Source organism: Patagioenas fasciata, chromosome 4 (genome assembly GCF_037038585.1).
Source record: "Patagioenas fasciata isolate bPatFas1 chromosome 4, bPatFas1.hap1, whole genome shotgun sequence".
Taxonomy (NCBI): domain Eukaryota; kingdom Metazoa; phylum Chordata; class Aves; order Columbiformes; family Columbidae; genus Patagioenas; species Patagioenas fasciata.
Genome location: NC_092523.1, coordinates 38274485 through 38302383, shown reverse-complemented (window position 1 = coordinate 38302383; position 27899 = coordinate 38274485). Strand labels below are relative to the sequence as shown.

General features: G+C 36.2%; 2 protein-coding genes across 11 annotated transcripts in view; one reads left to right on the top strand and one right to left on the bottom strand.

Moving 5' to 3' along the window:
- The window catches only part of WDR17 (WD repeat domain 17), a 55565-nt gene extending 47362 nt beyond the window's left edge, over nt 1–8203 (top strand). For all 4 annotated transcript variants that reach the window (XM_071807690.1, XM_065837719.2, XM_071807688.1 and 1 more), the window contains 6 exons: nt 476–617; nt 705–807; nt 1690–1791; nt 4204–4299; nt 4484–4667; nt 5760–8203. In XM_071807690.1, the coding sequence (XP_071663791.1) occupies nt 476–617; nt 705–807; nt 1690–1791; nt 4204–4299; nt 4484–4667; nt 5760–5879 (747 nt within the window). In that variant the 3' untranslated portion in view covers nt 5880–8203. The remainder of the gene's footprint in view (nt 1–475; nt 618–704; nt 808–1689; nt 1792–4203; nt 4300–4483; nt 4668–5759) is intronic.
- Nucleotides 8204–13618: 5415 nt separating this feature from the next.
- The window catches only part of ASB5 (ankyrin repeat and SOCS box containing 5), a 40958-nt gene continuing 26677 nt past the window's right edge, over nt 13619–27899 (bottom strand). For 4 of the 7 annotated variants that reach the window (XM_071807686.1, XM_065836451.2, XM_065836456.2 and 1 more), the window contains 6 exons: nt 20966–21045; nt 19820–19927; nt 18085–18235; nt 17817–17951; nt 15577–15768; nt 13619–14230 (listed from right to left, as the gene is read on the bottom strand). In XM_071807686.1, the coding sequence (XP_071663787.1) occupies nt 14103–14230; nt 15577–15768; nt 17817–17951; nt 18085–18235; nt 19820–19927; nt 20966–21045 (794 nt within the window). In that variant the 3' untranslated portion in view covers nt 13619–14102. Of the gene's footprint in view, nt 14231–15576; nt 15769–17816; nt 17952–18084; nt 18236–19819; nt 19928–20965; nt 21046–24281; nt 24350–27899 lie in introns of all 7 variants that reach the window. The other 3 variants (XM_065836452.2, XM_065836453.2, XM_065836454.2) reach the window with 1 other exon arrangement.

The window sequence follows — 27899 nt, the reverse complement described above, 5'->3', positions numbered from 1 at the left end:
AGTATGATTTATAATCTCCTTATCACTGAAGTGATGCATTCTATGAAGTGCAGCCTAATCATATCTTAGTAGAACAGCTTTCTGTACTAACCTGAATTGTTCTACACCTTATGTCTGTAATCTCCTTAAATCCTCCCTTTCCTCCTCAGCAGTAGAAGGGTCTGCTCCACTAGCTCCTTTAGCGTTCAACTTATATTGCACATCTATTGAGCAGTAGTAAAAAGTTCACAAACACATTAGCAATGGAAACTGATACTGCTTAAATTACAGCTACAGGATCTTCTCCTCCTGTGTTGTTCTCTGGTCTAGATGGCTTTCTTAATGTGCATTGTGTGCAGGTATGTCCTTCAAACAATTACTCCTCTTTCAGAGAGAGTCTGATCCTGTTGTTGTGTGCAAACTTCAGTATTTCTCTACATCTTAGAGAATTGTTTGAACATTACAATAATTCTTTGGCAAAATCTTTGTTTTCCAGTGTAATCTTCCTGATGTAGAAGAATGTATGCGATTGGCAGAAACAAGTCAGGCAGATGGAGATATATTTGAAACTATAAAGTACTATCTGTTAAGCACAGAACCTGAAAAGGCTCTTCCTATTGGCATTCAGTATGTGAAAGGTAGGTTCTTGGATGAAGAAACCTTTTAAAACATAAGGCATTTGTATGGTTTGCCTCTTGAGATCTCTTGTTTCTATTTTTCAACAGAACAACTTTGTGGCTCGGATTGGACTTTAGATTCAGTCTGTCCATATCTTGATCTTCTAAGTTACATACGCACTGAACGATTAGTGTTGCATAAATGTAGCGAGTGAGTATATTTTCATTACTTATAAAAGTGGAGGCTTCATTAAAGGAAACTTGGAATTAAAAAAAAAAAAAATACAGGTGCACACTGTTAGTATCAATTTTTTGTTTTCCAGAAGAGGGGTACAAAAAAATTGCAACAAGCAAGCTAGTTCGGCAATCAGGAGACAAGAGTGTAGAATTTTCTTAAGTTTTCAAGGTTTAGCAAGAAAAAAAAAAAGATATCTTGCTGCTTCTTTCTCTGTGGGGCATTTACAATGAGTAAACCAATGTTTGTCTTATTTGAAGAATCTCACTTTGATCAGCTCTGGTTTTAGTTTCCTGAAGAAAAGGAGCAGTGATACCACACATAATAAGGGGTTTTATGTCAAAGTGTTAAGGAAATGTGATCTGTCACTCTCAGAATTAACTCTGAAATAGTTGGATAGCTGTAGCTCACCTGGCAGGTGGTTGTTGGTAGGCTTGTGTGCCTGCACAGGTGTATGTGTGAAGAACTAAAAGGAGCAAAAAGCCTAACTATTATCTGTGCTGTATGGGGAAACCTGGGAAAATTGAAGTTCACAATAACAGCTGGGGCGATTTTATTTACATTTAGAGTTTTATCATATTAAAAGCTCTGAGTGACATTGTTTTTGTAACTTCATATGATTGTGCTCAATAACTATGCGTTGTACACGTTATCTAAAATTTAATAACTGAGATAAATGTAAAGCAAATAGCGTCTGTTTTAAGTTACATCATACAGAAGTAAGCATAGTCAAACATATCCTTCCATCTTTTGTGGAGAATATAAATTAGGTTGTAAAATTATAGCTTGAATATGAGTTTGTTTAATGTTTTTGCAAATGCTTCTTGTTGTTCATTATTAATATTTGTCCATTTATAGATTTCGGAATGAGTTGCTGATTTTGTGTGGTTATATTGGTGCTTTACTTGCTATCAGAAGACAGTACAATAGCATTGTACCTGCACTTTATGAGTATACAAGGTAATATTATGTTTTCAGTAACACTGAGAAATCTCAGTCCCTCTTATGATGTAGGCCATACATTGTCCCTATTTCCACCTCCCCCTTACAAAAAATAAAAAAATTTTTAAAAAAATCTGAGTTCCCAGTTCTGTTACAAAGTTATAAGGATATACCCATGCCAGTATATAGAACCTTCTTTACTTTCTGCATGCATCATACATATAAGAGTTTCTGAAGTAATGCAACAAGTTGTGAATCCAGAATTTCAGTCAAACTCGTTAGTTCTCTAGGAAAGACAATTTTTAGAAGTACCTGAGTATTCAGCATTACCTCCATGCATTATTATATGTTGACAGTTCTAATTTTGTATCTGTGTGTAGACCATTTGCCGAGACCTACTCAAGGAGCCAAGAGCAACAAGGACAAGCTTCGAATTTAAAGTTCATAACTGGGCACTATCTTGATTCCCACCAAGAAACTTGGCTTGACCTTCTGTTTCTCAGTGAGCTAATATTCCCAGGCATTAATACACCTAACCTGGCCCATTTGATCTGGCCTGGCCTGGTCCTGCTCACTTGGCACAGCTCAACCCCAACCATTCACCTAACTTCACCTGACATGACTGGGCCCACCTGACTAGGCTTGACTGACTTGAACCAGCTCAGCCTGACTCAATTGACATAACCTCACTCACTTGACATGACTGGACTTGGTCCACTTGACATGACTGGACTTGGCTTGACTCAACATGATTCATTTGATGTGTCCTGACTTGGCCCAGTTGATTTGACCAGACTTGTCTTGACTTGACCTGACTTGGCTTGACACAGCCCAATCCAGTTTGGCCCAACCCACTTGACCCTACTTGATTTCACTTAGTACACTTGACTTGACCCCACTTGTCCCACATGGACTTGAACTGACCAACTTGGACTTAAAAGAAAGATTAAGATCAATAATCTTATCTGGTAAATAAAACAGGCTTATATACAATACTTTAGTATTCCTTTCTCAGGTATAACCACTGTTGTTTAGTCTTCCTGTGTGATTTGGTAATGGTACTGCTATCCAGCTGACTAATTTCCATTTCTTACTCACAACTTGAGACTGTCAGACCCATTTGGTTTTGTCCCCTAACTTGCGGGGTAGCAAGACCAGCTCCGAGGTGTCACTGATTTCATGGTTGCATTGGCACTGTTCTAGCTGATACTGCTCCACTAGCTGTTCTAACTGACCACTGCAGCTTTGATAACAATATTGGCTCATTTATCTCTTCATCAAGGAAAAATGTTGCCTTATGTTGCTGGGTCCTTTCACACCTTACTAGAATTGTGAGTTTTCCTACACCTCCTGATATTTTATCAGAATTGCCTGCCAAGGATAATTAAACAACATAAATTTAGCATGTCTTAGATCTGTGTCTATGCCCCTTTTCTTTGATTCCTCAAGAGCACTCCTTTCCTGTTAGCCAACCAGATCTCTGAAATTTGGTGAGAGCATAGGGAAAAGGGGAAACAACTGATTGTTGGGGTTTTTTGGGGATTTGTTTTTTGGTTTTGTTTTGGTTTTTGTTTTTGGGCCACCAGACTTATCTATGGAAAACAACAAGATGAAATATGAGCTTTTACAGAAGGGCTATTTTGAGATGGAAATTAATAGACTAGTAACAAGACATTTTTGAGACTCAGTTTGTGATACTTTGGCTGTCAAGCTTTACATTTTCCTGGGATTTAAAAAACACAGAACAATACTATTTATTTTTTTTTATTCCAAATTGCCCAGTACTTTCAGGATTCATAGATTTTTAGATTCCATCTGATTTTAAACTGGACACTTACATACTTAAGTTGGCCATTTTTAAGGCATCCCAACACAAGTGGAAGTTTGCTGCATTAGGTTAGGTAATAACTGTGCCCTGTATTATGTTTTGATAAATAAAAAATGCATTCACTGCAAGGGTTTTGAAACTGTTTTCCACAAGTAACCAGGTGAGACAAGGCTATCCGAGAAAATGTATTGAACTGTGTCACTCTTGACTGTATTTTTATCATATCTACTATATACAGGCAAAATAGGATATTAATTTTAGCAAAGTCGTCATTATTAAGAAGAACGCATGTAGCCTTAAAATACAGAATGGTCTCAAAGAAAAAAGGATAGAGCCAATTAAAGGCAAATTTAAATAAGATGGTGTAAATAGGGATAATTAAAACCAAACTTATATGAAACTATATACTTTATATCTAGTAATTTAATATTTCTAAGATTTTAATATAATGATTATTTTGAAGGATCAATTTATTTCCATAAAGTTATTTCCATATCCAGTGAAACATAGTTTTATATTACTATTGCTTATCTTGTTTTTCTTGTAAGAAAATACTCAATATTAGAATTAATTTGGACTTTCTTATTTGCATTCCTTTTCAGTCAGCTTTTAAAAAGGCGGGAAGTATCTGTACCTTTGAAAATTGAACAGCTTTCTGAGGAGCTAGATGCATGGAGAGCTTGTACTCAATTGAACAAGTAGGTGGAAAAATATAAAATTACCATGAATGAAACTATTAGTTTTTAAATGTTTAGTTGTAAATACAGTATTTATTTCCTTTGTAAAATCTGAATATTAATGTAAAAATGAGTACTTTGTGGCTCTCAATTTCTAAAACAAATTAAGATGTATAGTTGAAAAACAAGTGTCTGTTGCTCATAGGCCTACTGATGAATCGCCATGCACCCCGCCATCGGAATTGCACAGAACAGTGTACTCAATACTCGAGTCACGAATGCAAGAGGAGCCTCTGAAAGGGATGGTTGGGCCAGACTATGTCACTGGATCAAATCTTCCTAGTCATTCTGATGTTCACATCTCTTGTTTGACAGGGCTAAGGATACAGGTACGATTTCAGAGTGCTAAGGTGTTCTTTCTTGGTGATAGCACTGACTAGGTCCCTCCCATCATTTGGGAGGAAAAATGTTTTTCCTCTTGGCACAGCAGCAGAAGTCAGAGGCCAAATGCTGACATCTGCTATATAAGAAAGGCTATATAAAGAATGATTTTCCAATTAAATAATTGCTCAGTTTCCCAACCCAAAACTTTATAATTTCTATGGGAGAGATTTCTTTTGTCAAATGTTCTGTCTGAAGTGCATGTAAATTATTGCCTACTACCTCAACACAGCTTGAATAAAACCCAAAAAATTGTCTTCAACCCCATACTAACATTATTCTGTTGTTAGTATTTATCGTTATGGAAATGCATGCTATCAAATTTGTAACTCATGGTTAATTAAAGCCAGATATTAGAAGACTAAATATTCAAATATATTTATTCATCACTCACATAGAGCTTCATGAGCAAAACATACTAGCCCTTATAACACCTCTTTGGTAAATGTTATTTCCATAAAGGGAAAATTGACTGAGCCTCAAACACTCTTCTCAGGCCCCTATGTCCAGACAGTGCCTCAGTGTCAGTTTACTCTCTTATATGAGGCTGAGTCTGTTTCCTCTGTTCAGTGCAAGATGTCAGCCCAAGGAGCCCAAGGGTTGTTCAGGAATTAAGAGGGATAGTTTTGCATCGGAAACTGGAGATTGCAAAATGCTGGTGGGATTTTTGAGATAAACAGGATTCAAAATGGCACACCATCAAGTCTAAAAAAACTTGCTGCCAACACTTCCACATCCGAATGGTCTCTGGATGTGGCCCCAGATACCACAATTATTAAAAATCAAGTAAATATTTAAGGATTATTAAATGTTTGGTCTCTAGATCGTGGAACGTAACAAGTTCACTCAATTGATAATATTTATCTATTATCAAAGCTCTTAGTTAGTGGGGCATAATTTTTGCAGTAACATAGATGTTAGTTATAAATCAGGTTTTCACGTCCTTCTGAGATAAAACAAACTGTGTTGTCTGTTGTGGTAGCCTTTACACAACACGTGAACTTTTTTCTTTTCCCTCCCCAAACACTTTTGCTGTACAGGGTCCAGTGTTCTTCCTTGAAGATGGAAAATCTGCGATTTCGCTGAATGATGCTTTGATGTGGGCCAAAGTGAATCCTTTTTCACCGCTAGGAACAGGAATACGACTGAACCCATTTTGATGAGGCATTTTCCTGTGTACTTCGTAGTGCTTAAATTAACACTCTGGGGGGTTAATGCTGATTTAACCTTGATTTTTAAAGGGCGGAAAGATGTCAGTTGACTCCTCTGGAAGGGACTTTAAAAATTGTAAAATACGAACAAGAAAAGGATTTCTATACAAATGTTTGTTGATAATCCAAAGAAAAAGTTATTTGAGGATCCAAAGAAAAACAAAGTCCTAACTTCATAGACAGCCATGTCTTTTTTAGATAGAATAGTGTTGTCAGACAATACAGACATACTTCAGTCAACTCTGTGTAAACAGATGCCTTGTAAAGGAAGTAAGCTACTATCTGCACATTATCAAAATAATGATAGCAAACTGTGAAATCCATAAACATAGTTTCAAATACGTAGTCAACGAATTACTTTATTGATAGCCACTGCAACTCATTTTTACAATAACTGGAATCCTGTGGCTCTTTCACACATTGTGTCCCCCTTTTTAATTTTAACTAATTTTTACACACAGGATTCTATAGCAAAAGTAAAATTTTAAAAGTGCTTATATTATTTTTTCATCAGTTAGTTATTGTACTTTAATAGCAGTACAAAGTTGTTTACTAATGTTTTGTTTAGATAGGTTTGAATATCTAGATTATAAAATTCTATTTTCTCATAAGTTCATCTTTAACAGCTGTCCCCCTTATAGTTTCTCTGGAAGCTAAATGTATTTATAAAACTTTTTTTTTCTTTTTTTTAAACAAAGGGTTTGTATGGAACAAACAGCAAATGTATTGAAATTATTTCATTATGTTATGTACATTTAAAATACTTGTTTTCTTTTTAAATTTTGTATTAGTTATAAATATGCATATTAGTATGACAGATTAGAAGTAAATACTTGTGCATATATTTTTATTTACTAAAGCTGTGCTCAAGTGGAAAGAAAAGTATGGCAATAGAATACTAGAGCATATTTAAATTTTAAAGCTGTGTATAGTATGGAATTTAACCATAAGGCAAATCTTATACCTATTCTTGTTAATAATTATTCTTATTAATAATTCTTATAATCAGAATTACTCACCTGTGGAAAAGATGCCTTAGTTATAATATTCTTTATTAGCTTCATTGGTGGCACACAAGCAGAAACCTACATGATCTGTTGTTATATTTTTTGCCGTTGCTTTAAAATTTTAAAATCCCGATAGTTACATAAAATGTGAAGAAGTTACCATTAAAAATTGTCAGAACTATTTCAAGAGAAACTGTTGCAAAACTGGAAATAACACAAGGTCTCTTTTAGCGGAACCTATCCAACAAAATCCTCAATATACAGGCAAGCAGTGCCCTCATTTAACTAGAAATAACAATGCTACCATGCTGGAAACCTGTGATGGAGATCAGACATAAAAAAATTCCTGTCTATCTTCCCCACCCCTTCCTCCCCCGCTTCCCCCTCTTTAAAAAGTTAAAATTTCATTTTGTCAGTGTTCTAGAGTATTACTACAGAGTCTCTGGTGTAAGAATATATTTGGTGCGGGGAAAGTTGAGTTGTTTTCTAACCTATACAAAACATTTTTGTACTTATTTGGATGTTGGAACAGAATGTTTTACTTTTTGCAGGTGGTGTTCAGAGAAATGTTTTCCTTTGTTTAACCCTGTGGAATTTGGGGAATGAGAGTTGGGTTTCAATGAAATGTCAAATGAAAGACTAGAGATGTTTTAGCACATAAATTATACAACCTTGTATGTAAAAGTTGTTTATATCAAGTTGAAGAGCAAAGGCAAAACCTGAGTATGCAGCCCTATGACCAATGATTGGGATCTGAAGGACTGACTCAACTGCCACTCTACTATATTTCCAATTTTTTGCTCTATCCTAAGGATTTTTACCAATATTTCATGGTTTAAATATCATATGCTATGTAGTATAACTGCATTGATTTGTTGCTCATGAATTGTGCCTTACTTGGAATCTTAGACAAATCGACTCCCTCTTTAAATAAGAGAGTGAGGGTTAAGAACTCTTTCATTGCTCAAATACAAAAATTAAGTCAAAGGGTGCTTGTTACATTGGGAATCCATCAGGTAACAGTCATTGTGAATAACATGAGGTTGCATTTTCTGTAAGGTGGTTGTACCCCATGTGGTGAGGGGAATGTGCAAAAGGGATTGCACTTGTGTTATTGCTAAAACTGTGGTCGCAACTGTTAAAATATACATTCATCCTTTTCAAAAATACTTTCAGATTGTTTGCTGATGTGTGACTTCATTGTCTGCCACAGCTAGTCAAAAACAGATATTTCCCCTTAATATTAAAGAATTCTTTGTCTGTAAATGTTTGTTTGACTCTTTTGTAAATGTCATACCTCTGTTTGAATGAAGAAATTTATCAAACTGAACAGCTAGTGCTTTCCAATTACTCTTAAATCTCAGTTAAGTGTAACATCACTTTATCCCCACCAAATTAAATTAATTGATCTATCGAAAGAATCTGGCCAACATTACTGATGTTTGTAAGCTTCACAGGCTGCAGTCACATGTGAGACTTCCTCAGGTGGGTTCCAAAACAATACAAAAAATTCTGTCACGCTATAAGCTGTTCCCATTGCAAAGACTGCCTTTAAAATGAGATGTGACACTTTAAATCCACATTACTTAATTTCTTCATTGGGTAAAATAATTTAAATCCAGAATTACAACAGCTTAAGATTACACTAATGCAAGAAAATCCATTCATTCTTTACACAGAAAACAAAACTAAACTGAGTCTAGATACCTTTTCTAGAATAGGCATTAGTTTTAAAAAAAAAAAACCTTGAAGCTTTTACATTTATGTAGGAGTGAAATTAAATCCCAGATCATCTTTGCTCAAGATAAAACTTACTAAAAACATGGAGTAGGGAATAGATTTAGAAAAGCAGTTGTGAAGACCAGTATGCATTTGCACAATAGGTCAAAATATGAAGAAATGAAGTATGCTTTGAGACCTAGTGAAAATTACTAATACAACAATTATAGTTTGTAGCTTCTAATGTTGTATCAGTAATATTTGTGTCAGAAAAATTCACTGATAAAACAGTAAGCCAGTTCTAGGAAGAAATGAAGCCAAAAAGGAAGCTAGGCAATGCTATAAAAACAAGTAAATTACTGTATTGCAGATATTAAGAAATAATAACAAAAGCTGTATTTTAGAATGTGATGATTTCAAAGAGGGTTTTGATTTATTTGCTTAAAACAGAATTGCTTCCTAATGGACAGTAAACTTAAATTTCTTTTTGTTGATTACACAGTCAACACTACTGTTGTCAGAATGGGCTTTGTGTTCCAAAGTTCCATTCCCTGGGTGACCTGCTCAGTGGTCTCCTGGGAGGTACCAAAATTCCATCGTACCAGGATCTGTCAGCTTGTTTTGCCTGGTTTTCTTTAAAGTGAGGACCTGTTTTGCCTCTTGTTTCTGAGGAATCTAGATGCAAGGGGGGAGGGGGTGGAACTGGAAAACTATATTAAAAGAAACAGTGGCTTTGAAGATTCCAAGTAACTTAAAAGTGACAATGCTGTTTAAATCATCTTTTAGTTTAGTGTACAATTTTATATTTAAACAGTGAAATAAGGCCTTGTCTTCACTTAGGAAGGCAGCATTTTACCCCTGCATGTGTACACAAAGTAGAAGCACTACCATCTTCTGAGGCTATGATTATTTGAACCAGTGTAGACCATTGTTGATGGGAAGAAAAGGGAAAAATATATACAAAAACCCCAAAAATTGATCTGCTATTTAATTACATTTTACTCCAGTAGCATAACACTGATACACTACCCCAGGGAATGTTGAGTGTAGCCACACAGTAGTCATCAAACACTGGGAAAAATTCAGAAGACTGTACTCATGCCCCAGTTCATGTTCTCGCCCGTAGGGTTTTCATGGCACTCCTCAACCATGTTTAGTCACACATGACAAAGGCAGCGGAAGGCTCCTCTCTGCCTTCACTTGTCATTCTGAAACCTAGCACCCCTGCTGTGGTAAAATACGACTGTCCCAAGCTCTGGTCCTACTCTTCTGCTTTTTAAGAAAACAAAAGCAAACATTCAAAACACTCACATGGATTCTCTTCTTTCTCTTGCACTCTCATTTTCATGTGCATGTTAATGATGGCATCAACCTTCTGTCAGTACTGTTTTTGTCAGTACTGGGTTCCATGGTTATTTTTGTGAAACTGATGTTACTCTTGCTAGCCTTTGGAGCTGGTCATCTGGTAACCATGGCTAACTCTGCCTGATAAGAGTAGTCTGTAAAATCAACCTCCCTGTCTTGAAGTTTTTTAATTCTGAAGAAAAACGTGTTCGGGAATTGATTAAATAATTTTAAAAAAATAAAAATAAAAAAATAGTAGTAATTCATTTTTACAGTTCTATAACATATAATTAATTTCATCTTGAAACCAGGGAAACCAATATATAATCATTTTAAATAGCTTGACCAAAGCTATTTGGTCAAGCTGAAGGAAGTTGAACAACAGTTGATATCCAGGCCTGTGAGCACTATCACTAGGTTAAAGCTTCTGAAACTTGTCTTCCAGTCAGATTTCCCTTTAAAACACGTTTTTCACTTTTATCTGTGCTACTTCTTGCCAAATTAGGGCAAGATATGAAAGATACTGAGTAACAGGCCAGCTGTAGTGATGAACAGGGACAAAACTGCCCATGGGCACCACTGACTTGCCCTCCCTCAGTTGGCACTGTGCACGAGCCTGTGCCAGCACTCCTGCTGCTCCTGCCTCTCATGGAGCTTCAGCTGCGGGTTTGAAAAAAAACTTTATGCAACAGGAAAAAAGAAAAAGGTTTTGAGCACGGGCAGGGGTGAAGGAGATGTCTGGATGGTTTTGTTACCCACACTGAGATTTCTTGTTGACCCCACCAAAACCCTTTAAGTCACCCGCAGAGACTGACAGTACTAAGATCTAAGTTGTACAAATACAAAAATATGACAAATGTTGCCAAAAGCAAGCACTTTTAGCTTGTGTGTGTGCGTTTTCTGTATGTCATCCCTGTGGCGTGGGAACTCAAAATGACGGAATTTAGACCGGCACCGCGGCCCCGCCTCAACGGCCGCTCTAACGGCCGGTTCGCGCGCAACGCCGCGGGGAGCCGCCGCGATCTCGGCGGTGAGGGGGCAGCAGCGCCACAGGGCCCTCGGCTCCGGACACGACGGGAGGTGTCCCCGCCGAGACACAGACAGCACAAGCGAGCGCTGGCACCGGCTCCCGCTCCCCGGCGCAGCCCGGCCCCGCCTGCGGGGCCGTCATGGCGGTGTCGGTGCCAGACCGGCGGTAAAGGCGCGGAAAATCTCGTGTTGCGTGTGCTCTCTAAGGCGGCGGTGCCGTGTCCTGTGTGCGTCTGTTGGGTGCTTTATTTTTCAGCAAGCCTGCAGGATTTCACAGTTGAATTTCTTTGAGATATTACACTGCAACTTACACTCCCCACCCCGAAAAATGTCTTAAAGGCACTTTAAAGCCACGTTTTTGCTGGTATAATAATAAATCATATAACGAGATATTTCAGCCAGTAAAGAAGGCTCCTTCTAAAAGTGGGTGTGCTGTAGTAGTCTTTAACAGTGCTCTGACATGTTTCAAGGTGTATTTCAGATCCTGGTTCCCAATATTTTGTTCCATTTCATACTAAGAATTCAACCCATCATAGCTACATTGTAGTGGGGACACCACATAATGGGAACAAGAACAAATCTGTTTCATTTCTTGCTAAAGAAGGGATCATTTTTTAAAAAATAATTTTATGAAACACTAATGTCAGGTATTTCATTAGTATATGTTTTCGGTATGTGGCATTAGCATGTCTGACCTGCCAGAGACCTGTTCCAGTACTTAGTCCTACCCCAGCAACAACATCCATTACCTATTATTTTGTTTGTTCCTGTTACATAGTAACAGAAGTGATGCCCATCCAACCGGCTCAGCTTGCCAAAGTGACTCTATTTTCATATAATTATCTGGTAGCAAAAGATAAGAGATTATGTAGAGCATTGCATATTGCCCAAGACTGAAGTAATAATATTGCTGGCAGCTAGTTCTGGATTACTCTTCTGGCTAGTCTACCATTCTATAGAACTAAAAAGTAATACCAAATACCTGTGAACTCTGACAGTCTTGTTTGCTCTTTGGATGACAGCAAGGATCAGTGGGAACAGACATTGCAAATGCCACGAGAGTATGAACACCACCCATTTGTGATGAGATGATGGCTTGGATTCTGATGTGACTCTCAGCAAAATATCTGTCATCTAGTTTTGTTTCAAACAGATGTTTTGCAGAATAACCACGCTTCCTGAAAACTAATCTTGTATAGAATGAGAGAGCTTTTTTTTCAATTACATGTCTCCTGAGTCAATCTTGAAAAGCGCTATGCCCACCTGAAGGTGAGGGTCTAAATGATCTCATTCAACACAGAGAAGTGCAGCAGTGCCATAGTTGTTTTAGCACTTCCTTGTTTCTTGAAGTAATACAGAGCCATGGTATTGAACATAAAAATACAAATTATTAGTGTCTGGATGAAAACCAAAACCATCCAGCTTGCTCCACTACAGAGTATGTACATTATGGCCTCCTAAGCAGTTCCTCTTACTTGCATCTGACTTTACAGGGACTCCAGAAGAGGCCCTCACTAGAGTTTTTGCAGGAAACCAAAGCAAATCAAGATCACTTTTAACAAGGGCAAGTGCCAGAGAGCTGCATTTTACTAGGTGGATATTATTTAGCAACTGAGTAAGCATTCTTCTTTGTGAATACTTCCTCTATAGTTAGTTCCTCAATCAGCATCTTTCCAGTAGGAACATAAATACTGGAAGGAGTCACTGAAAAAGAATGGAAGAGGATGAATCACCGAGGGCAAGTGGTAAATTTTCAGCTGTCTCATGCTTTGGTTTGCAGGAATTGAGCATCAGTCACTGAGGCAGTAACCTGTTCTCAGAGGAAGGCCAGATGAAAAGACTGAGAGAAAGAGGGCTGCATTTCGATGAAGCAGTCAGATCACCTTTTTTTGATGTGACTGGCAATCATCACCATGCAAGGGCATGAGCGAGGCAGAAATCCTTTGGCTTTTCTAATGTCTCTTGGGCGTGTCAGCACTCCTCTGGCTAGAGAGTTCAGCAGTAACATTTCAGCCTGATCACAGAAATTCCTGTTGGAGTTTTCTGGGATTCTGCAACATGATCTTTGGAGCTGGGTAATTGTTCATAAACTAGACAGCAAGAGTAATAATGTCCTTTTTCAGAGTGATATCTATTCTGATACAGGGAACTGATTTATTTCTCGAGCCTTAAATCCACCTCCAGAACCTGAGGCTGAAGATTCAGTATCCACATCTCCATGATATGCCTTCAGAAACCTCACAGATACTACACAATAATATATGCCTTTCTCTGAGGCAAAGAATCATTCAAGATGCCCATGAGCTGTGCTACAGAATTGTTATGAAAAGACCCCAGATAATTCTGTTTCACAAGAGGAGACCAAAAGTTTCTCGGCATTAAGGCTTTTGAGGAATATTCCTCTGGAGCTTTTAAAGTTACTAATTGTACTAAAAACCAGAAAATCAATGTAAACTGTGCATAGCTGAAAAAGTTGTGATTATATTCGCAGCAGCATAATTCCAATTCACAGCACAGACAGTGAGGAACAATAAAAGAAGTTCCTTACTGTCATTAATCAATTGTCCATACAAAGAAAAAGAAGAAAAATTGACATATATTTGTTTTATTTTTATCAGTGTATATAGTGCACCTATCACCAAGTATTTCTACGTACATAAACAATAGAAATTTAAAAACACATAAAATAATGACTCCAAATGGACAAACTTAACAAATAATAATGAAGAAACCCGTTGTTGTTCGGGTGTGTCAAACAGATTTTAAAGTATAAATACAATTAAAATTAACAGCACTAAAGCTATTTAGTAAGTGTTAAGCTAAAGCTACACAATCATTTCCCAGAGTATCAGCACACTTATTCAATTCAGCCTTATTAGCACCTTGGTACCAGTTGCTGAATGGCTCCCAGTTATTATTACATACTAACACCAGGTGTCAAAGATACATTTATTTTTTTAAGTAATATGCAAAAGGCTTTTTTTTTTTCCGCCCAGCAGTTCTTTAGATAAAATGTAGAATAAACAGAAGAAAAAATATATGTTATTCAAGTTTCTAAAGGTTAATTACTATGTTATCTATACTGTAAGAAATTCTTCAGTATCGTTGGCAACTGGAGTTGTGGAACAAGATGCAGTCTAGCTCTTCCTAGATAATTTCGGATACGTAGTCGGCAGAGCTGACAAAGAGAAGGTGGTGTGGCTGCAAACGAAAAAGGAGTTTAATTATACAACTATAAAAGCCAGTACTTTGCTTTACAACAGTCTTGCACAGTAACGGGATTTCTGGAAAAAATGTTCACATTTTGCAAATATATCCTTTTCCTTCATTGCCTTTTGCCCTCAAAGATAAAGACTGGGGCTACTGAAGCCTTATTAATAGTCAGGGAAATACTTAAAAACAAGTTCAAATCAGCAAATACTATGTGTTTTTAAAATAAAAACCTGCTCCTAGAAAACATCTGATATCCACAACTTTAAAAACCGCAGTATTTATTTTTTTTTAAAAAACATAGGACAGGTGAGATACATGCTACACCACTACAAGCTGCACTACCAATGCATCTCTGCAACAAGAATAAGCTGGCAAAATACCCAGGTCCTGGATCATGTTTAAGTGGTCTTACCAGCTCAAGGTGACATCTTTGTCCCTGTGCACCCCCCGCCCCCACACCTCACAATGAACACATTCCTCTCTTTGGGCAATAAAACCACGTGCATTTCATGCCAATTCTTTTTTTTTTTTTTTGTCTTTGCTGTGGCTTTTAAAAATCCTACTAGCCTGGGTAACTTTGTGGTAACTGACTGGTTTTAGAGGGTTTTTTTATCAGCATTCTGACTAGAGAGATGTTTTCTGGAGGAAAACACTAATCAATGTAGTTAACAGTTCACCTCTAAAGAGATGCCCATGGTTATTGCAATAGTTTCTCTGCTTATTTCCCACCTTTGTCTTGTGGTTTATTTTTACACTGTACATAGGCCAGTCTGAACAAATCCAGTTCCCTGTGGGATATTCTCTCTCTCTCTCTCTCTAAGGCAAAAGATCTTTAAGAGTTTTAAGAGACTCTTAAGTGTTGACTCCTATTTCTCAGGTACTTATAATTCAGTAGAGAAAATGTAGAAAATTAAACTTATTATACTTTTTGCTTACAATCAAAATAAAGTGCTTTATATGCACTTAAAATATATTTTTTAAATATTGGAACAGCTGGCCAAAACTAAACATATCTCAAATCTGAAACTGAAATATTTTGTTTCTTTTTAACAAGGTCTGTAACAGCCAATAAAAATGTAGCTTTAATGTCTAATTGTGCAAACACCCAATAAAGAGAAGATGATATTACTGGGTATTTTTATAGTTAGACATGAATTTACCTGAATGTTAAAATATTCATTTTATAAAGCACAATGTTAGCTTCTGTAACATGGATCGTTTGGGCTGTTGGGGTTCTTTGGAGGGCTGGTTAGGTTGTTTTTGTTTTGTTGGTTTTTTGGGTTTTTTTTTAAGAATACAAGTTACGGTTGTAAACGCACACATGTGAAACTTACCTTCATGGAGGAGCAGCAGTCTCTCCACTAAACTGCTTGGAGCAGCTAAATCCACAGGCCTCTCAAAATCTGTATTTTTGGCATTTATGTCTGCCCCAAATTCAAGGAGTAAGTTTACAATCTCTGTACTAGAATGCTGGGCAGCAGCATGGAGTGGAGTTTCCAAATGCTTTCCTTTCTGTACATTGGCACCTGGTCAGTAGATGCACATAAAGAGATGTAAAAAGATATTTAATTAAATTGTCATTGAGTAAAGATGATGTTGTTATACAAAACAAGCAAAAAAACCCCACTGTCCTAGAATGCCACAGTGACTTTAGCAACTTTATTAGTTTTATTGCATAGCACTACAGCTAATCATATCAGTAAGATTTTTTGAACGCATACACTTATCCCAGGTTTTATTACCTAAGCACTACTACATTTTAAAGGAAAATACTTTATAAAAAGAAGGAAAATAAATGAAATTAGGTCATATGAGCATCATTGTTGATCTTGTTATAAAAGAAGTACATTTTGTACATGTTTAAGAAAATTTGCACTACATAAAAATATGCTTTCCTTGTTTAAGTCTTTAGAAAGTATCACTAAACTGAAGTTTAGTAGTTATGTTTCTGTAAATACACCAACTCAAGAAGAAATCTAACTTGGACGCTTGATAGTTTTTCATGTGTTGAAGCTGGCAAAGGGTTTGAAATAGATTCCCACCCCATCCAACCTTTATCAAGAATTTTTCTAATTAAGGTGGGGTACACAGATGGGAAAGCTAATAGGGAAAAAAAGTCCAATCCATTAATTCTCCCAGTCCACAGGATTCTAATTACTACCCTTTTGTATTAATAATGATTTGCTAATTTATTTTAAATTAAAATGGGCTAAATTAATTTGCAATAAGGCATTCCTATTCAAGAAAAACTTATTCATACAAGAGTTAAACAACACTAGCTAGTATGGAAGCTTCCCTTACAGTGAAGCTGTTAGTCCCCTGAAAACTGGGTTTGCCCCAACGGTTTTCTAGATTATTCTAGGAGACGAACAACTCAGTCTTCTTAAGAGAGCTTTACTGATCTGTGAGATCAAAAATTGGCTTCTGTACCAAGCTTGCTCTCTGAATCAATGTTTTTTGCCTTTTTGATTCTCATTGGAGTAAAATAATACAATAATATCAGAGGCCTAGCAATTAAATTGGAAGTCTGAATAATTCAGTGTTCTCAGTATTAACAATCTGAGAATACTTCCACAGCATCATTCGCTTGCCTATTTCATTGTCTATTTGCTTTTCAACTTCTAATACATTCTCATAAACTGAAAAAATATGAAAAATTCAGACTGACATAAGTAGTTACTTATATTCTCAATTTACATACCCTTTTCTACTTCATGGCACCAACAAATGTAGAACATGCCCTTCTGTTACTGTTTTTAATGTATGATAGTATTTGAAGCCCAAAATATGCTAATTATACTGCTGGGGTTCTTAAACATAAAAATCATAACATAGGATAATCAATCATATAAGGAGACTGAATTAATGAGAAACAACTTAACTGCTTGTTTAAGTTCTAAGTAACCTGCAATTAACTAGAAAAAAAATTCCAGTGCAGTGATGGCAAGTCTGTAATTATTCATCTATACATTTTCATTCATTGGGCTGCAGGACACAAAAGCCCTGTATGTCATCACCTGAAACACAGCAAATGATCCTTTAGCTATGCTGACTGTGTCCCCAGACTTGTGCTGAAACAATGTATCTTTCCCGTTGATCAAATGAATAATGGGAAATTCAGGGTCAAATGCCTTTAACCTTACCTCTTGTCTCTGCAATTCAGCCTCTCTGCCTTGTAAAAAGATCAGTTAGAACAGACTGGAGAATGAAAAAGGGCAGGACTATGTTGCTAAAAAAGTTCTGTTGAAAGCTCAATGATTACTATATAAAATTCCTTTTTCAAAGCTGATGTTTTACCTTTGTTTTTCCTACAGAAAATGAACATCTACAAAACTGAAGTAGAGGCTAAAAATTTCAAACATATATTCTTATTGGTCTTCCTTCCTTTTTCCCCTCCTATGCTTGCTATGCCACGAAAAATATGAAAGACACAGTAAGTTATTATAAGAAAACATGCATCACAGAATAAACTTAGAAGCAGAGCCTTGCAAGCAAGCGTTCTAGTTTCATTGACTCACTTCAGTGTGCTTATTTTAACAACTAGTAATATTTTTTTATTTAAATCATGACATACCTGCATATAGAAGCTTTCGAATACAATGGATCTGCTGTGAAACACATGCTACATACAGAGGTGTTCCTAAATGTGGAAGATCTTGGTCAACATCTATACCCCAGGAGATCAGCACCTCCAGACAGTCACTGTGCCCTGGAAGAACAAAGCATGACAGTGTGTTTGATTTCTGTAAGCTGTCTCACAGACAAAACCATACATGTTTCTTTGCACTATTACTGAGACATTCGTCAGCTGCTCCCTGTTAGTTCAGCAGGTAATTTCCTACCTCTGCTGGCTGCTTCATGAGTTGGTGATGGGAGACAGGACTCCCACTGAGCTTTGGCACCATACTCCAACAGGAGCTCAGCACATGCCGCACTGCCTCTTGAACATGCGTTAAATAAAGGTGTCACTCCATCAATTGTTGTAGCGTTTACCTGGAATATATAAAGTCTATTTAAGAACAGAATTGAAATAAAGGTAGATTTTTAAACAGGATATATAGTTAGAAATTGCATTCAAACACAAAATTACTGATTAGAATAGCACAGCTTAACTGATCAGTCCCTGTGCTACTGTCTTCCTCTCACCACATCTCTCAGTTGAAATTAGTTTATTATTATTCTTATTAAACTATTTTGAATAAAGCAAAATACACCTGGAATACTAAAGATCACACATTAACATTTGCGCAATAAATAATTTTCAAAAGTTATTGTACTTAGCTTGTTTCATTGATACAGAAAATCTACATTTTGTGTAGTAACGGGAAAATGGGAACCTTCTCTCTGCAGCTCTGTCAAGAATGCAAACTCTGTATTAAATACGAGAATTATTTGCCATTGTCTTCTGTGGTTTTAATCTCCAGGTTGGGGTGCTATTTCACAGGATAGAGACAAAGCTAATAGCACAGGCTCGCTGTTTTAATACCAACCTCACCACCTCACTGGTTAACTGAATATTCCCAGTGTGAGAAAATGAGAGGAACTAGGCAAATTTGTGAGGGCTGATAATACTACAGGAAGGAGCACCAGTATTAGGAAAGGGTTTCTACCAAGACTCTGGACTATCTTTTTCCATGCACCCCCCAAACCCATCAAAACAATTAAAAGTACTAAAAAAAATCAGATATAAAAATCAAATTTGTTCTTCTAGTTTTGTCCATAGTATCTACAGTTTTGTATCTTTAGGATCCTTGTGCTAGCTGAAATGGAGTGGAATTTGTTTGGGAAACTTATTTTTTCTTTTTCTGTATTAACACAGACATATTCTACATGGTTCTTAAAAATGAATACTAAGGACAATAAATATTCCTATCACAAAGATCAGAGATTTGGGAAACTACACATTTGAACTCTGATATCAGCAGAGATTGTTGTGAAAGTGGTCTGTAAAGTCCCATTTTTGTTTCTGGATGACAGATGGCCTGTGACAGGAGAACAGAAAAACACTAGAGCTTTTTTTCTACTCAGACCACAGGATCTTAAGAGCACATGGGTACCGTGTGACCAAAGACCTTCTGGAAACTAAAAGAAGAGTCTCCTGCAAGCCACTCGAAGCAATAGGAAACCAGTAAAGGAGAGGGACACATTCCATATTTTTTAAGAGAAATAATGTAATGAAATTCACAAAAGAAATAAGGCTGGTGACATACTGCTAGCAGATTATCTTCAATTCATAGCTCCTAACATTCTGTGATTCTGTCTCAGTGTCTGTTCAACTCCCATCTATTTTCCCTTTTACTGTTCTTCAGTTTGACATCTACTCTTACACATATAATTATGTGGTTTGGTTGGCTGGTTTACTTTGAACCTAACATCTCTGTAATGATGTTTTTTTGACCCATCACTTTCCCTTGCTAGCTTTCAGATGGTGGCTTATTGTAATTAAATGATATGAATGCAATCAATAGGGTGACTACGGAGAAAAAAAAAAATCAAGGACTATATCCTTTGCAGTTAAATCAAGGTTAGCATTGGACTTCATATACAAAAAGAAAAAAAACCACAACAACACATTACATTTGCTCCTGCTTCAAGAAGGATTCTTGCACATCCTACATGATCTCCCAGGCAGGCTTCATGAAGTGGAGTTACTTGGTCAATTGTTAGTGTGTCAACATTGTACCCCTAAACAAGACATGAATGACATATAAATATAATACATAAGCTGTTAAGAGTAGTTCAAATGAATAGTTTACAACACTCTAAATAGGCCTAAAACTCTGCTTGTAATAAATAAATCTTCCATGAGCATAAAAAGAATATTTCATCAATCAGTGTATCTAACAGAATAAAAGGATGTGAAGAAGATGGAAACAGACTGTTGAGATGCACAGTGATAGGAGAAAAGGCAACAGATATGAGTCGGAACATGTTGAATTCCAATGAATTACATGGAAAAAAAAAATTCACTGTGGGGACAGTGAAACCCTGAAGCAGGGGTCCAGAGAGGTTAGTGCATCTCAGCTCCCGGTGATCTTCAAAACTCAACAAGGCCCTGAGTCTAAACTGTCCTGTGATTCTATGATTCTCTGGCTTCAGGTCTGATATATCTGAATTTTAGCAATGTGAACACTTCTTGGACTGATAAAATCATCAAGCCTTTGATATTTTCTGCAGTAGATGTCTTTTAATTCTTAAGAACTAATAATTGCATCTATTGGCTTTCATCAAATGTATTCTATAGTATATATCTTCAGTATTGTGGTAGCTAATATGACAATACTAGAATATTAAAATTCAGCAGTTTACAGTCTCACCCTTTGCTGTTACCTATATATACATGTATTTTTTAAAATTACAACTATGCAAAAACCAGAACCTTTCAGTGATTCCTGCCCTTAACAAGTGTCTTCATTATGACTAGCTCAATTCACCTGAGGGCTTCAAGCAGTGGAACTACATTGACTTACACTATGCAAGAGAGGAAGACTTCCATACATTTAGATGCAACTTTGGTAAAAATAATTTTGGGGGAAGTTTTAAAACATACAGAAGAAATATTTTAAATATTAACTTGTATCTTATATAAAAATTTTTGAAATGTGTATTGCTCGGAAAGGTTCAAGTGAAAGAAGCAAAGCATACTAAATCTGCATTAATAATCTATGCTGAGAAATAAAGTAACATTTAAAATGAAAGTAATTTTAAGAATACAGCCTTCACCTGTGACAATAAAGTCTTTAGCGAAAGAAGACGTCCTTGACTGGCTGCCTCATGCAGAGGTGAGCGATCTGCCCAAGAACCTATATAATAACAACATTTATTTAGTAAACCACATGAATTAGAAGGATTTTGTAATGTACAGAGCAAAGCAAAAAATATAATGCACAAAATGAAGTCAACTATCCTATGATTTTTTTTCGTCTTTAGAGCCTGTATTTAAAATTATCAGTTTCTAGACAATAAAAACTGCTCTATTATTAACTGTAAAAATCTTTAATAAAAAATTATGTGGTACAGAGGACAAAATATTGATATATTGATTTCAGTAATCTGATGTAATAAATTAATTGCCATATTTCCCACTTCTATTTTTGCATTGTTGATTTTTTTTAAATAATAACTTACTTGTGCAGCTGGCATATAAAAACTTATAACTTCAACAAACTGATATTTGAACTTAAGCCAGACATAAACTTGCCTGAAAAGTCCTGAAAAAGCTGATGTATATGAAAATTAATATGGAAATCCTTATGTATCATTAGATTAATCTGCAACTACTACACAAGTGCAAGGAGAGAAATACCATGAGAATCGCACTAAAAAAATTGCTATAGTAGAAATATGATATTAAGACTAAGTTGTCATTCTAATAGACTATTAGGGCTAAAAATAGATATGCTTAATGTAAAGGTTTGGCATTTATTTTCATTTATTTACCACCTCCAAAAAGGAAAAGGGAAAAAAAAAAAAAAGGAACCAAACAACCACTCTGCCATCACACACATAAACCCCTGCAATTCCCAGTCCAGGTCCCAGAGTCATCCTATGGCTCCAGATGAAGAACCTGCCCTTTCCTCTAGACAAGTGGCCACCAACAGGTCCCTTCTGGCCACACAGGGTTGCAAGCACAGCTGATACCAACTTATTGTCTGAATTCTGCAAATCAAGTTTTGAGAGATTGTGCAAGGAAGAACCATCTTCAAAATATATCATGAATTATTGGTATTTATTCCTGTAAGAAGAAAATCACTGGGACTATAAAATGCTAATACAGTCACTCAGTCCCCCCAAAATCCCTGAAGAAATGTAGGGAGAATTAGCCATGTGGGATGATTCGATAACAAAAGCAGATGAATTTCCAACGCATGAAAGCATGTGGCCATGTCCCTTGCGATGGAGCGTGACCGCCTGCAGAGCCAGTTACTGCATCTCAGTGCCAAGGCCATGAATTTTAAATGAGACGGTTATTGCTCAGTCACTGCCAATCATGTGTCTAAGCTCTCAGGTAACTACGCACTAGAAATAGACCCTGTTTCTGTTTCCTGTTGGACTCCTCCTGTCCACTAGCCTGTTTCAGAAAGTACACTTTGGGTTCCAATAAACAACTCCCTCAAATAACATGAAGAATATCTGAAAAGATTAAGACTGCTCAACCTGAAAAGAAATCGGAGAAGAGTTAAAAACATATGAAATAGTGTACAATACGGAAATTGAGATAAAACTAAAACTTACTCAGATCTAAGACTGTATATTCTCACAGAATATAAGACTACACTGTGGAACTCAGTGCTACTGCATGTTATTCAAATCAAAATCTTAGCAAAACAAAAGTACAGCTGAGTATTGAAATTATCATAAGACTATACAAAGCTGATAACAGAAGTTAAAAAATATAGGAGATTAAACCTGATCTTGAAAAAGCATGGAGATTTCTGTCATGTCAGAGTATCCGGTATCTTTGAAGCTTCTTGTAGTCTTCCATCTGTGGGAGCAGATGTACCATAGGCGAGAACCAGCTTCCAATACTCTTCCAGAATTATTTGCACTAAACTCTGATCAGCTGTCTGTGCATGTGTATGTACATGCACGTAGATCGTTGCCTATACTTTTTACTTTAGGTTTATTAAATGCATGATTTTGCAATTCTTATTGCTAGTCAGAACAGCTGAAAAAAAAAAACAACAAAGGGACAACCCACCATCCCATACACAAAGTGACTGGGATTTTAAGGGGTATTATACCACAAAATCTGACCTCAGAAATATTAAAGGGACCTGATTTTGAGAAAATATCAATATTTTCTCTGTCATCCCAATAAGCTCAGATGTATTTATCCTGTGTTTATCCTGTTGTAGGTTGGATGTGTGCAGTTACTATAAGAATTTTGACCAATGTTTTCCTTCTTCTGTAGTAGTAACTGAACCAGCACTCAAGTAATTCTAATTCAAATTATTAAATCCATTAAGTTCTCCTGCTGGCAGCTGCGGAGAATTCCTCAAAAATAATTAAAAGCTGTATTTAGAGGCTGCTTTTGAAATATTGCCCCAGTCTCTACAGATGAGAATCATCTCTCTCAAGCATTTATTTTACTCCTAAATTAATATGGGGAAAAAGAAAAGAGAAAAAGACACAACTATTATATGGAAAAAAAAAAATCTAATAAAATTGTAGTATCATGAGGTTTTTATGCTCATACTTTGGACATTCTTGTAGGCATGTATAACTCAGGACAAAGATGCAGGTAGGATCTGAAAGCAACACTTTTTCCAGTTTTCTTTCCTTCACCTCCTTCCGTCTTGAATTGGTCAGAAGAATGTCTGTTAATGTCATAACTCCAGCGACATTTGAGATACAAATGATGCCAGATCCCATTGCGAGCTCTGTTTTGCACCTAGACCCACCTTATATCCCTGTCTTCATGTAGAGAAATGCAGCAGTTCTCTGTTTCTGCTAAATCCATTAAAAGCAAAATGCTTGTATCACTTCTACTGGAAGTAAAATTTATAAGCAAAATGCGGCAAAAACATTTTGTGCAAATTAAGTTTGGAAAAAAGCCTTCCAATTCCAACTGATTTATCAGTAAACATATCAGTAAACATAAAAACCACAGGGACAATAATATGTTCAAAATAAATACGTATCATAAATTAACTTCAAAGTTGTCTTAAAATAAATTCTTTGGCTAGATTCCTACCTTCTGCTAATCTACAAACTTGTTATGTCTCTCACTTAGAAAGCATTAATAAGAATATAAATGAAGACATTTTTCATCCATTGTTGTCTGTAACAGCAGTACTAGCAAACACGGTCTATTCCAAACCTGTTAATGCATTAATTCCCTACTGATGTCGTCTCTGACAGATGCTGAAGACAAAGTATGTCTAACTATATTTAGAAGCCACATTAGTTCCAAGTTCTCTGGTGTATAATTTACCAGGAAAGGCATTGCTTTGTAAACACTAACAAGAAAGAATAAATATATTCACTATATTAACAGGTGAAGATAAAAAACAAATTACAAAGTATCATACAATACCTAAATCTCCATCTCCCCATGGCACTTCCAGCCAATTGCAATTATAAATCCTACTCATTGCTTTCAATCTGGAAAAAAAAAAATAATAAAAAAAAAAATTTGCTCTTGCTAATTAGGCCTGTTCTTAATACACTCCAGCTATGTTTGGAAAGAGATCAGCAGCTCACTGTAATATGAACTTTCACCCTTCAGTAAATACAGCTTTGACGATACCAGCATACACAAGTTGCCAGTTTCTTTTCTTATGCTAAAGGACTATGGCTCTTTTTGTTCATTTTTCACATTTCTTTTTCTTTAACATCTTTTCAAAGTGTCAATATGTGTGCACTTGCCTTCCAATACAGGTTAAGTGGAATTTCAATGCAAGAGAAACTCACAGTGAAATTAAGAGAACCCTGAGAAGAAAAAGATCTGCAGGACAAACTCCTCCTTTTTTAATCTCATACAATGAGACATATAGTTTTGTTTCCTCTAAAATCAGTATTAGTACATAGATTTGTAAGGGAAGCACTGCCAAATATTCATGTGTTATTTTACTACTTACTCATAATATACTGAGAAAATAAATACATAAAGATATCCTGATTATGTTTCAAATGCTATTTGATCTGTATGCTGAACTGTTTTTTTCTTGTAGCCATTCACTATTGCTTTAGTTATCTTCTGAACAATTATTTGGTTGTGAAATTGGGGTTTGGATAACTGTTCTCAGCAGTGAAAATCCCCCAAAACAGGGATTTGCAATTCTAGCTTTGATGCATTTCTAAGTCATCAATGTTATTTTCTTCACATTTTCACATGGACTTCACTCCTTTATATGTACCTGCAATAACCTGTAAGTCATTCTTGTATTTATGATCATAGAAGTAAAATACTAAGTTAAAATATTTTTGTAAAAGTCATTAACTCTACTCATTCAATTCGTTTTTAATTCTAAAAAATTGTGTAGTCAACAAACAAACAAAAACAATATAAAAAGTATATTAGAAAGCTGGATTTTCAAACCAAGGAGGACTGGAAGTGAATGAAAGTCTTCTCACCAACTTCACCGGCCAAAGGTTTATGCCAGGGTTCAGCAATTTAAAAAAATACTGCTCTAAGGGTAAATAGATGGTGACCAGTCCTCAGAGAAGCGGTATCATCAGAAAAGAACTGAAAATAGAAGCCCAACGCAGACTATTTGGAAAGTGTTGTAGCTTATATTTATGTCTGCAAAACTAACAAATGCTATGTCTTGAGTTCATCACTGTTATCTTTTATTCTTTAAGATGTATTCTGAATGTTTCAGTTTGTAGCAATGAAAGTGACAGGATCAATAACTGTAACAGAAAAACTCTGTAACATAGTCCCAAGGTAACAGATTCAGTTCACTCCAGTTGTTAAAACTGCCTGATATTTTTACTGTGGCACTATAAAATTCCCCATTTGTCTAAAGCCCTTGCAAGATAAAAAAGTGTTTCAAGCACTTAATTGATATTTGATGTTAAAAACTCTTGAAAGGCCAAGGGTTTGAAAGTTAAGGAATGCATCTGTGGTGCTTAACTACTATGAGTAGATAAGACCAGCAAAACACAAGCCACTTCTTTTTAACTGATGAAATTCCATCAATCAACACTGAAGGACTCAAAAATAATCTGAATTTAGGCTATAGATGGTTAAAATATGTCTGAGAGAGAATATATAGTCCAAGTTGCATTTAAATATTTCATTTCAATATTTAAAATAATCTTTGTTTTCATTTGACTGAAAAATAGATAATAATTTATAACAATATATACATATATACACATAAGTATATAAACATATGCATACAAAAGATGAAAACTTGACTGGTTCAAATCAATACACTTTACAGTGTTTACCATCATGTAGACTTTCAAAACTTGGGGATTTCAACCCAAATACAAATGCCAATTATTTCCTACTCTTGAAAACCATGCAAATTTATTTTCCCACACAGTTCTGTTTATGATGCACTCACATTACAGGACCACACATGAGTTTTGCCATTCCAGTGTTGTATTCAGCAAATGTGTGAGCATTCAAATTATTTTGTATCTCCATATCTAGTATGACCTCTTGCTCTTTAAGACATGCTATCCAAACTATAAACTGACTATAACACTGTTAATTTTACATTTTTCATGGTATTCCATTTTATAGTTTTTCATGGTATTCTCCCAGTAATGAAAGAATACTTAAAAACCCTTGTTGAATCTATCTTCATAACATCATTCATTCATACTATTTTATAACTAAAGAACCAAAAGAGCGAGAATTTTAATGCTTAAATTATAAAACCAATCTAATAGTTTATTTTTTCCAGAGTACTTAAGCATTAGAGTGTACACTGAAAGCATAGTTTAATCATGGTTATGACAGCTTTGAGCTTCTGGAATTTCAGCCTTAGATAATAATAACCATGATCAGTCAAGAAGCCTTTAGGTTAGATGATTTGTCTTAAAACACACAGGTGTCACAGCAAAGACAAGAAAATAATTTGCTTTTAGGGACATGAAAACCTTTGCCCCTTTTTCCCTACCCTTCACTATATATCTTCTAACCTTTGCAACATACAGGAAAATACAAGGTCTATTTTTTCTGAGTATTAACCTAATGCATTCTCAGAATGTCATCCATCTTGCACATCCAAGAGAGCAGGGGCTTTGTGGAAAAGTACAGTATGTGACTGTGTTGTCAAATACTGGGTTATAATGCATTAGAGGGTCAAATGAGCAAGTCACAGGCAATGTTCCTTTTAACAATTCCTAAATTTTAAGTGCTTTGGCATTGCAATTTAACATACTTTTCACACAGAAACACAAGCCACTGAACCACATTAGAAACCCTAAAATGCCCACAACAGCATTATCCAAATGTGACTCGTGTATTTCCCAACAGAAGCAGCACTACGGGAGGTGAACGCGACAGCAATGATGATGGCAGCAGCAGTTGTTGCTGTGGCTCTGTGCCGGGCCTGGCACACACAGCAAAAAGAGCATCAGGCCCCCTCCCCTGTCTCATAAAAGCACAGCAACAACTCCCCTGTCCACTGTTCGTGCACAGGCTGGTTTTTTCCATCTTCTTGAAGGATCAACGAGCAGCTGGATATTTTTCTAGCCTAAAGTATCTTGAAAACTGTGCGCTGTAGCTAGAGTGACAAGGTGCAAAATCACATCAGCCTCTAAATTCAGTAATATGTTAGACCCACATCATATTCAATTTTGGTATGTGAAGCAGTTGGTAGCAGTCTTAGGCTGTTATTATTTCCTTAGTCAATTCACTAAAACAAAGTAAGGGGTTTTCAGTGGCCTTCCAACTAGAAGGTGACAAAAAAGGCATACAGACATTCTGAGCTGAGTTCAGACTTTGGAGGACTTCTGCCTGGAATAATTGTACTCCTCAAATGCAGTCTCAGCCTTAATCCAGGCTGCAAGAAATTTTCCCCAAGTTGTGCTCAGAATTCTCAGTGTTTTCCCAGCCTGCCAGGGTGTGAATGCAGCACAAGTTTTAATCCCTGGCCTTACGGGCAGTACCCAGCTGGTCAGCAAAGCTGGGCCCAGTATACTGATTGCTGGTTGTGGACCCTCATGCCAGTAGGCTGAAGACCTTTTCCTA